This window comes from Halichoerus grypus, chromosome 7, assembly GCF_964656455.1.
Source record: "Halichoerus grypus chromosome 7, mHalGry1.hap1.1, whole genome shotgun sequence".
NCBI lineage: Eukaryota > Metazoa > Chordata > Mammalia > Carnivora > Phocidae > Halichoerus > Halichoerus grypus.
Genome location: NC_135718.1, coordinates 153,256,849 through 153,269,062, shown reverse-complemented (window position 1 = coordinate 153,269,062; position 12,214 = coordinate 153,256,849). Strand labels below are relative to the sequence as shown.

The 12,214-nt window shown below is 37.5% G+C and overlaps 1 protein-coding gene across 1 annotated transcript in view; it reads right to left on the bottom strand.

The window, feature by feature from the left end:
• FCRL5 (Fc receptor like 5) overlaps window positions 1–8,579 on the bottom strand; it is a 34,713-nt gene extending 26,134 nt beyond the window's left edge. Inside the window, exon 1 of the mRNA XM_036069815.2 lies at window positions 8,444–8,579. Coding sequence (XP_035925708.1) covers window positions 8,444–8,474 — 31 coding nt within the window. The 5' untranslated portion in view covers window positions 8,475–8,579. The remainder of the gene's footprint in view (window positions 1–8,443) is intronic.
• Window positions 8,580–12,214: the final 3,635 nt, after the last annotated feature.

Below are 12,214 nucleotides of genomic sequence, written 5' to 3'. Positions count from 1 at the left end.
CTGGTCTAAGTAGCTAGTAGGCAGCAGAATGGAGTTTTGAACCATTTGTTTGAACACATCCTGTTTGGTCCCAAAGCATGTGCTCCTGGCCAATCTTGCCCTTTTGTGTTGGTACCACACTGGGATGTGCTTCCTATTTCTGGAGTGTTTCATGCAGCTTCCATGGGGCCTTTTTTCTTATATTGTGCCCCACTCCATCCCTGCCCCTTCCAGCTCCCACTCTCCCTCTGTTTCATGAAGTCATTACCAGCTACTTGGCGTATAGTTTATTATTTACTTGCACCATAATTGGTACCTTTGGACAATTATTTAACTGGGATCTTGTTAGGTGGATGTTTCTTGTACACTAGGGACTGGCTGGAGGCCCTTTTATATCATGAGCTTCCTAAGCACAGAAATGCTGCCTCCTATGCCTTCCCATCATTCTCAACACCTAGTGCAATGCTGTACATAAATGTTACTAAAATTTTTGTTAAATAAATGAATAAATATATTTTATTCTAGTAATTTAAACTTTGGTAAAAACAAACCCATTTATATGTATGAATTAACAGAAACTGAAACACATCAACAGGTGCAATTAGAATGTCAAGTACCAGAAATGACAGGAACAAGATGATGGAACAGGAGGTCTACAACCTGTGTCTCCCACAGAAACACATATTTGGCAGCCATCCACAGATAAAAGTGGAGAGCTGTAAGACCCAGGTAGGAGATTGCAAAATCCCACTGGAACCAAAGACCAAGGAGGATCACTTTGAGAAGGCAGGCGCATGCCCTGTAGAAAACTCACTGACTATGAGCCCATCTGCAGACCTAGAGCTACCTCATCTTCCTGTGGACTCAACTCTAGTCCAATTTGTCCATGGTCTTGCCTCTAGATCCCATTGCCAAGGAACCCAAGAGGAATCATCTACATCCATGCCCCGGTAGCAGGCCCACTGATCTCAGACCTGACTACTGTTGCTGAAGCAATCCCGTGACCCAGCTCCAGTCCCACTTTACTGCAGTCTAGAGGTAGTGTTGGCCATCCAGGAATCAGCCTAACAACCCATTGGGAGAATATTCAGGGACCCAGGAGAAATCATACCCATTCATGCCCCTGGTAACAGGCTTGCCAACTGTGGACCCAACTGCAGACCTAGCAATGGCCACGAGATCCAGCTCCAGCCCTGCTCAACCATGATCCTAGAGGCAGTCCCATAAGTCCAGGGAAGCAGCAGATGGTATTTACCTGCCAAAACCAGTCTGTAAAATTATCTGTTCTTCTAAATAAACAGACACCCATGTGAAGTTATACAGATCATGAAGAGTCAGGAAAATATGAAAACATCAATAGAAATTAATAAAGCTCCAGCAACTGACCCTAAAGAAAAGGGGATCCATGTACTGCTTGACAAATAATTCAAAATAATAGTCTTAAAGAAGCTCAGTGAGCTATAAGTGGACACAACTAAATGAAATCAGGAAAATAATACCTAAACAAAATGTGAATTTTAACAAAGAAATAGAAAACAAAAAAGACTCAAACAGAAATCTTGGGATTAAAGAATAAAATGACCAAACTGGAAAGTTCAATAGAGACCTTCAATAGCATAATTGATCATTCAGGAGAAAGAATAAGCAAACTTGAAGACAGAACATTTGAAATCATCCAGTTAGAAGAACAAAAAGAAAAGAAAGAATGACAATAAGTGAAAAACGCTTGAGTGACTTATGGAATAACAATAAGTGAATCAATATACATATTATTGAAGTCCCAGAAGAAGCTGAGAACACAGACAGAAAGATTATTTGAAGAAATAATGACAGAAAACTTCCCAAATCTGGGGAGGGAAATGTGTATCCAGATTCATGATCCCCAAAGAACCCCCAATAAGCTGAACATCAAAGGTCTAAACCAAGACACATCATATTCAAATTCTCAAAAGTCAAAGACACGGAGTGTTTTGAAATCAGTAAAAGAAAAATGACTCATTAAGGAGTCTCATACAAAGAAACCCCCATAAGGCTTATAGTGGATTTCTTTAGCAATATTGTAGGCCAGGGTAGAGTGAGATGATATATTCAAAACACTGAAAGAAAAAAAAAAAACCTGCCAATCAAAATACTATACCCAGCGAAACTGTCCTTCAAATATGAAGGAGAGATAAATACTTTCCAAAACAAACAAAAGCTGAGGGAGTTAACCACCACTAGACCTGCCTTACAAGAAAAGCAAAAAGGAGTTCTTCAAGAACACCAAAGAAAGGACATTATTAGGAACATAAAAACACACAGAAGTAAAAAACTCCCTGGTGAAGGTAAATGTGTTGTCAAATTCAGAATACTCTAAATACAGTATCTTAGTCCATTCATTCTGCTATGACAAAAATACCATAGTGAGTGGCTTATGAACAACAGAAATTTATTTCTCACAGTTCTGGAAGCTGGAAACTCCAGTATTAAGGCATGAGCCTGATTCCTTTCTGGTGAGGGCCCATTTCATCATAGACAGCCATCTTCTGATGTAACAAGGCAGAAGGGTGAGAGAGCTCTCTCTGGCCTCTTTTATAAGGGTACTAATCTCATTGATGAGGGCTTTGCCCTAAAGACTTAATCACTTTCCAAAGCCCCACCATCTCCTAATACTACCACCTGACAGGTCAGAATTTTAACATATGAATTTTGGGGGACACAGACCATAGCATACTGTATGGTGATATATAATCACTTTTAACTGTTGTATAAGTTAAAAAAGGCAAAACCATTAAAAATAACTATAGCTACAATAATTTGTTAATGTACACACAATATAAAAATATGTAGATTGTGACATTAATAACAAAATGTGGGGAAGGAGAAGTAAAAGTGTAGAGTTTTTATACACGATTGAAATAAATTTCCTAGCTCAAATTGACTGTTATAACCATAAGATGTTTTATATAAGCCTCATGGTAATCACAAAGGGAAAAAAAACTATAGTAGATACACAACAGATAAAAAGAGAGCAATCAGAGCACACCACTAGAAAAAATCATCAAATCACAATGGAAGACAATAGGAGAGGAAGAAAGAAAAAAAACGAACTGCAAAATAGTCAGAAAACAATGAAAAAATGACAATAGTCCTTACCTATAAATAACTACTTTTAATTTAAAAGGATTAAATTTTCCAATAAAAAACACAGAGTAGCTGAATGAATAAAAATAATACAACTATATGCTGCCTACAAGAGTTTCATTTTAGATTTAAGGGCACACATAGGCTCAAAGTAAAAGGATGGAAAACATATTCCATGCATATGGTAACCAAAAGAGAGCAAGAATGACTCTACTTTTATCAGACAAAATAGATTTTAAGTCAAAAATTGTAACAAGAGGGGCGCCTGGGTGGCTCAGTCGGTTAATCGTCTGCCTTTGGTTTAGGTCATGATCCCAGGGTCCTGAGATCGAGCCCCACATCGGGCTCCTTGTTCAGGGAGTCTGCTTCTTCCTCTGCCCCTCACCCCGCTCATGTTCTCTCTCTCCCACTTTCTCTCACTCTCTCTGTCTCTCTCTCAAATAAATAAATAAAATAAAATAAAAATAAAGATTAAAAAAATTGTAACAAGAGACAAAGAAAGGTACTATACAATGATAAAGTAGACAATTCATCAAGAGGATATACAATCATAAATATATATGCACCCTATATGAAAGCACCTAAATATATAAAACAAATAGCAAATTTGAAATAAGAAATAGGTAACAATACAATAATGTTAGGGGACTTTAATAACCCACTTTCAACAGTGGGTACATCATTCAGACAGAAAATCAATAAAGAAATGGCAGACTTGTACAAAACTCTAGACCAAAGAGTCTATGTATCTATTTGTAAACCCAATGGATATATATAGAATGTTTTATCCTACAGTAGCAGAACACACATTCTTCTCAAGTGAACATGAGACATTCTCCAGCATAGACTATATATTAGGCCACAAAACAAGTCTCAAATTTAAGAAGCTTGAATTTTCTGACCATAATGGTATGAAACTAGAAATCGTTAACAGGATAAAACTGGAAAATTCACAAATAATGGAAGTGAAGCAACAAGCTCCTGAACAGTCAAAGAAGAAATCGAAAGGGGAATCAGAAAATATCTTGAGAGAAACAAAAATGGAAACACAACATAGTAAAACTTACGGACTACAGCAAAGCAATTCTAAGAGAAAAGTTAATAGTGATTAAGGCCTACTTTAAGAAAAAGATAAAGCTCCCAAGTAAAAAACCAAGTAACTTTATACCTCAAGAAGCCCAAAGTTGGCAGAAGAATGGAAATAATAAAAATTAGAGCAGAAATAAATCAAATAGAAAATAAAAAATAATAGAAAAGAACAACAAAACTAGAGCTATATTTTAAAAAAGATAAACTAACATAACATAATAAAAAACATAATGGCAAATTGTCAGATTTATTCTGTATTTAAATAAACAGATATTAGTGAGAGAAATGGTAAAAAAAATAAAAAAAGATAAACTAAATTGACAAATCTTTAGATAGACCAAGAAAAAAAGAGAGAAGACTCAAATAAAATCAGAAATGAAAGAGGAGGCATTAAAACCAATACCACAGAATTATAAACAAAGACTATTATAAACAGTATATACCAACAAATTGAAAAACTTAGAAGAAATCAATAAATTTCTAGAAACATACAACCTACCAATATTGGATCATGAAGAAATAGAAAATCTGAACAGACTGATAACAAGTAAGGAGATTTACTTGTTAATCAAAAACCTCCCAACAAAGGGGTGCCTGGGTAGCTCAGTTGGTTAAGCATCTGACTCTTAATTTCTGCTCAGGTCATGGTCTCAGGGTCATGAGATCGAGCCCTGCGCTAGGCTCTGCACTCAATGGAGAGTCTGCTTGAGATTCTCTCCTTCTCCCTCTGCCTCTCCCCCCACTCACATTCTCTCTCTCTCCCTCTCTGTATCTCAAATAAAGAAATCTTAAAAAAAAACAACAACAACAAAAGCCCAGAATCAGATGACTTCACTGGTGAATTCTACCAAACACTTAAAGAATTAACTCTAACCCTCTCAAACTCTTCCAAAGAAATGAAGAGGCAAGAACACTTCTAAACACACTTTATGAGGTCAGCCAAACAAGTACACTACAAGAAAACAAAATTACAGGCCAATATCTCTGATAAGCATAGATTTAAAAAATCCTAAAATGAAGTGTTAGCCAACTGAATTCAATAGTATATTAAGAGGATTATGTGGAATTTACCCCTGGGATGACCCAACTTGTGCAAGGCAATAAATGTGATACACTAAATTAACAGAATGAAGGATTAAAATCTAAGGATCATCTCAATAGATGCATAAAAAGCATTTCACAAAATTCAACATACTTTCACGATAAAAAAAAATCAACAGATTATGTCTAGAAGGAAATTATCTCCCATATATGACAAATCCACAACTAACATCATAGTCAACAGTGAAAAGCTAAAAGCTTTTCCTTTCAGATCAGGAACAAGGCAAGAATGCTTACTCTTGCCACTTCTATTCAATATAGTGCTGGAAGTTCTAGCCAGAGTAAATAGGCAAGAACAAGAAATAAAAGACATCCAAATCAGAAAGGAAGAAGTAAAATTTTCTGTTTGCAGATGGTATTATCTTATAAAAAGAAAACCCTAAAGATTCTGCCAAAAAACTGTTGGAACTAATAAACACATTCAGTACAGTTGAAGGAAAAATGAGTTACATTTCCATACACTAGCAAGAAACTATTTGAAAAAGGAAAGAGGGAAACAATCCTACTTACAATAACATCAACAAGAATAAAATATTGAGGAATAATTTAACCAGGAAAGTGAACAATCTCTATACTGAAAACTACAAAACATTGAAAGAAATTAAAGAAAACACAAATAAATATAAAGACATCCTGTGTTTATGGTTTGGAACAATTAATATGTTAAAATGTTCATATTATACAAAGCAATCTACAGATTCAATGTAATCCCTATCAAAATTCCAATGGCATTTTTTCACAGAACTAGAAAAAAGAATCCTAAAATTTATATGGAGCCGCAAAAGATCCTGACAGTCAAAGCAATACTGAACAAAAACAAAGCTGAAGACATCATACTTCTTTTTTTTGTTTTTTAAAGATTTTATTTATTTATTTGACAGAGAGAGACACAGCGAGAGAGGGAACACAAGCAAGGGGGAGTGGGAGAGGGAGAAGAAGCAGGCTTCCTGCCGAGCAGGGAGCCCGATGTGGGACTCGATCCCAGGACCCTGGGACCATGGCCTGAGCTGAAGGCAGATGCTTAACGACTGAGCCACCCGGGCGCCCAAGACATCATACTTCTTGACTTCAAACTATATTACAAAACTATACTAATCCAAAACTGGCGTAAAAGAAGACATATAGAACAATGAAACAGAATCAAGGACCCAGAAATAAATCCACACATTTACAGTCGACTGGTCTTCAACAAGAGTGCTAAGAACACACAATGGGGAAAGAATAGTCTTTTCTGTATAATGTGCTGGGAAAACTGAATGTCCACATGAAGAAAAATAAAATTAGGCCCTTATATCTCACCATGTACAAAAATAAACTTAAAATATATTAATGACTTACATATAAGACCCCAAACTATAAAATTACCAGAAGGAAACATAGGTAGAAAGCTTCGTGGCATTGGTCTTGGACATGATTTTTTGGCTATGACCCCAAAAGCACAGGGAACAAAAGAAAAATAAGCAAATGGGATTACATCAAAATAAAAAGCTTATGCATAGCAAAGGAAACAATGGAAAGCATGAAGAGGTAACTTGCAGAATGGGAGAAAATATTTGTAAGCCTTATATCTGATAAGGGGGATTAATATCTAATGTGTATAAGGAACTCTAACAAATCAACAAGAAAACAAATAGCCTCATTAAAAAACAGGTAAGGACCTGAATTGATATTCTCAATAGAAGATGTACAAAGGCCAATAAGTACATGAAAAGATGCTCAACATCACTCATCATCAGGGAAATGCAAAGCAAAAACCACAATGAGACATCACCTCACATCTGTCAGATTGATTATTATCACAAAGACAGAAGATAACAAGCATTGTCTAGGAAGTGGAGAAAAGAAACCCTGTGTGCTATTGGTGGGAATGTACTTGGAGTAGCTATTATGAAGATTCCTCAAACAATTAAAAATAAAACTACCATAGGATCCAGCAATCCCACTTTGGATATCTATCCAAAGGAAATGATACTAGTATCTTCCAGAGACAGCTGCACTCCTGCGTTCACTGCCCCATTCTTCACAATAGCCAGTATATGGAAACAATCTAAATGTCTACCAGCCAACGAATAAATAAAGACAACAAGGCACAGATACACAATGGAGTATTACTCAGCCTCAAAAAAGAAGAAAATCCTGCCATTGTGACAACGTGGATGAACCTGGAGGACACTACGCTAAGTGAAATTAGCCAGACCCAGGTGAATACTGCATGACCTCACTTTCATGTGGAACCTAAAAAAATTAAACTCACAGAAGCAGAGAATAAACTGATGTTTTCCAGGCAGTGGGGGACCTCAGGGAGATGTTGGTCAAAGGAAACAAACTTTAATTTATAAGATAAATAAGTTCTGGAGATCTAATGCACAGCATGGTGACTATAGTTAATAGTAATGTATACTTGAAATTTGCTAGGAGAGTAGGTTCTGAGAGTTCTTACCAAACACTCACACAAAAGGTAAGTGAAAAGATAGAAATGTTAATTAGCTCCATTCTGGTACTTATTTTAATAATATATGTATATCAAAACGTCACCTTTTATATCTTAAATATGCATAATTTTTTATTTGTCAATTATACTTCAATAAGCCTGGGGAGAAAGAATGCAGTGTGCCTTAGGTTTTCCCTGTGCCTTACCCACCTCCCCTCTGGGTCCCTCCCTGCCCCTGTGTTCTTTATCTGCCCATCACTGCTGTGGTTTGCATTCGAGTATAAGGGAAGGAGACATCTTTTGTGTTAGAGACCATGCCCTCCCCTGCCCAGGACCAGGACCTGGGCTTGTCATGCAAGCAATAAGTGTATGTCCTTTGCAGAGAGAAAAGGAAGGTCTGTGAATAAGGCAGTAGGAACAAGCAAATATCATACATTTTCTGGACTTCTTGAAGTAATATTTATTGTAGAAAAACAATGAATAGATCCTTAACTACTGGGGTCACTGGGCTTCCTCCTCTGTAGGATTGAAGGTTTATCCCAGCTCTGACCACTCCTTCAGCCTCAAGGGAGAAGCCCCTGAGCTGGATGGTGAATCCTGAGAATATAATCTCCCCACACAGGAAAGAATGTCTGAGCCCCAAGAAGGGGGAGAGAACCCAGGGGGAGAGAGAGGCTGTCCATGCCCCACCTGGGGACCCCATCGAGCAGTTCTACTCACCCAGGAGCAGCACTGACAGCCACAGCAGCATGAAGACCTGGCCTGCCCAGGGCTGAGACCAAAAGAGAGGTTTTCTCAGGAGTTTTGATCTTAGAGTAGTGTGTTGCCCAGCAGCCCCAAGGAGCACATCTGAGAAATTTCTTTTTCAAAGAGCAGGATGCATTAGTGAATTAGAAAACAGGAACTGGAAGTCCCCATTTTAACTCCTCAGCAAAATTTCCTGCCCTGTGATCAAAGTGAGAAAATAATGCTAGGGTTTTTAAAAACCACATACCCTTGTCCCCACATTTCTAATGTTGAGAAATTACCTTAAGGAAAATATGCATAGACAGTCTAAAAGAATGTGTATGGTAGTGTCATTCATAATTGCCAAAACACTGCAAGCACATGAATGATCACAAATGCGGGACTGTTTACAAATACTCTGATACATCTCTACAACAATACACAATGCAGCTATTAAGGATGAGGCCAACCCGCACAGATCGGCTGGCAACACCACCCTGGTTAGTGGGAAGAGGAGAACGTAAGGAGGAGATTGATACATGTAGTGTGGTCCCAGGGGGGTACATGTGAAAAACGGAATCTGCGTGTGTATCAACTGATAGAAATATACTTTTTTTTTTTCCTGGAAAGTAGACATAAAATAGTAGTTGCATTTAAAGAACTGTGGATGGGAAGGAAATATTTGTTTTATGTCTTTCTATACTGTTTGATTTTTTTGAAAAATTACTATGTATGTGTATTGCTTTTATAACTTTTTAAGTCCAGTTTCCATCCTGGTCAACAAAGATCCTGAAGACATTAGTACCATGAGGAATGCCAGTTTCTTCCTTTCCAATAATGTTTCTTATCCCTTTTTTTTAAGGTTCATACCTTGGTCTCCTAAGGGGACATTTCACATCTACAAATGCACATCACCTTACATATATTATGCTACCTCCCACCTGCTGTGCTCAGAGACAAGAAAAGTATATAAGGGTAAATAGAGATTAATCCATCTTAGTCCAGCAAAGAGCCTTTACATGCTTTTGGATACAAACAGCGCTGCTGTGAATATTCTTGGATCGTTCTCCTGGTGCGTGTGTGCACACATTTCTACTGGGTACACACCTGGGAGTGGAATCCGTGGCTTGTAAGGCTTGCATATATTTTTAGAAGGTACCACTAAATTATTTTCCAAAGTGGTTGTGCTAATGCACACCCCATCAACCAAGGTGTGCGAGTTCTTGTTGCTCTAAAATCCTTGATGATATTGGTATTATATGTAGTCTTGTAAATTTTAGCCCTTCTGCTGGGATGATCTCAATATGGTTTCAGTTGTCGTGTCCCTGGTGAATTTTGCAATTGAGCAACTTTCATATTTTAGTTGGCAATTTAGATATTCTTTTTTAATGTGAAACGTCTGTTCAAATCCTTTCCCATTTTTCTATTGGTTTTCAGTCTTTCTCATTCTGTACTGTGGGGCTTTTAAAGCTGGATGTCGGTCCTTTTTCGGATACTTATTGCAATGTCTTCCCCGGTCTGTGATTTGCCTGTTCCCTCTGTGATAAGAGCCTTTGACAAACCACCACTCTAACTCTGATGTGCCCTTTATCAGTCTTTTCCTTTATGGTTAGAGCTTTTTCCGTCCCTTCCAGGAAGTTTTATCTACTCCAAGCTCTTGCAGCTGTTATTTTCTAGAAATATTTCTCCTGTTATTTTCTAGAAATATTTATTTTACTTTTATTTTATCTACAGTGTCATTGGAATTGATTTTTGTCTATAAGTAAGCGTTTATATTCACCTACAAATGGCCACTTTGCCTGGTTCTCATATTTATTGAAAATCCAGGCTTTCCACAGCACTGTGCAATTTCACCTTTGTCGTAAAACCAACAGCCATGTGGTCTGCCTCTGGAAACTGTTCTCTTCTGGTCAGCTGTCCGTTCTCATGCCAACACCACACTGTCCTAATTAATATTGCTTTTTTATTTTTACTTTTTAAAGGATTTTATTTATTTATTTTGAGAGAGAGAGAGGGAAAGAGCGTGAGAGAGAGAACGCAAGAAAGAGTGTGAGTACACTAACAGAGGGGGAAGGGCAGAAGGAGAGGGAGAAGCAGGCTCCCTGCTGAGCAGGGAGCCCGATGTGGGACTCAAATCCAGGACCCCGGGATCATGACCTGAGCTGAAGGCAGACACCTAACTGACTGAGCCACCCAGGTGCCCTTAATTTTTTAGCAAGTCTTATTATCTAATAATTTTTCATGCAATATTATTCTTCCTCAACAAATCTGTGGCTGTTTTGGTCTCTTTATATTTTTCTGTGCATTTAAAAATCAACTTGTGAATTCCTACTGTTATCTTCTCAAAAAAACAAAACAAAACCAGAAACCCACTGGATTTTTAATACTTGGAATTGTGCTTACTTGGTAAGTCAATTTATATAAATTAACATGGAGTGACTCTTCCAATCCATAAGTATGGAATATCTCTCCATTTATATAGGTCAGCTTGAACTTCTCTCAAGAATTTTCTGTAACTTTCTTGTAGAAGTTACATCTTTCATTAGGCTTATTCCTAAAATATTTTGATATGTATTTTTGATGTAATTTTAAATGACATCATTAAAAGTTTTTTCTAAATATTTATTGTTGGTATATAGCTACATTTTTTTTCCTGATTTTCTGTCAATTACCAAAAGAATAATGTTAAAGCTTCCCATTATAATTGTGAATTTGTCTACTTCTTTCATTTCTATCCATGTCTTCATTTTATATTTTGAAGTTTCATAGGGTGCATATACATTTAGAATTATTATTTCTTCCTAGTGGTTTAACACACTGTATTAAATGTCTGTCTTATCTCTATATGTTTCTTTTTAAATTTTTTAAATTTAAATTCAATTTAATTAACAAATACTGTATTATCAGTTTCAGAGGTAGAATTTAGTGGTTCATCACTTGCGCATAAAACCCAGTGCTCATCACTTCAAGTGACCTCCTTAATGCCCATCACCCAGTTTCCCCATCCCTCCATCCTCCTCCCCTCCAGCAACCCTCAGTTTCTCTAGATGTTTCTAACCTGAGAACCACATTGGAGGGGGCTCATCTACCTTTGGACCTGATTTAGAGGATTGAATCTGAATCTGAATCTGATGCTGTGATTGGATAAGTCTTTGGGGGTCTTGGAGGTGGTGGGCTTATTTTTCATATAAGAAGGATGTGAATATTTGTGGCCAGAGGATGGACTGTCTCCAAAGAGACAACTTTTCTCACATCTGTATGTGCATTCTGCTCTTCCCATCAGAAAGTTCATTGTATATCCTTTACACTTGAATCTAGCTGACCTGTGACTTGCCAATAGAACATGACAGAAGTAAAGCTGAGCACATTGGAGCCTGGCCCTTCAAAGTCCTGGCAATGTTCATTTTTATTATCTTGGAGCCAGAAACTTCCTCGTGCGAAGTCTGAGTGCCCTACTGGAGAGTCTTACCAACTGCAGCTGCCCCAGCCTCCCCAGACAAGGTGCCAGACGTGTGAATGAAGCCATCTCGCGTGTTCCCACCCGGCTGCATTCCTAGCTGAATGCAGCTACCTGAGGGATGCTAGCTGATCCAGGTGCATGGACAACCAACAGCATCATTGTTGTTTTAAGCCACAAGGTTTTGGGGTGGTTTTATATGCAGCAATAGGTAACTGAGATTGGCTTATTATGTCTTCCTTAAGAATGTTATTTTTTTATCATTAAGTAATAATTCATTTTTCCCTAATAATGCCTTTGTCTTCAAG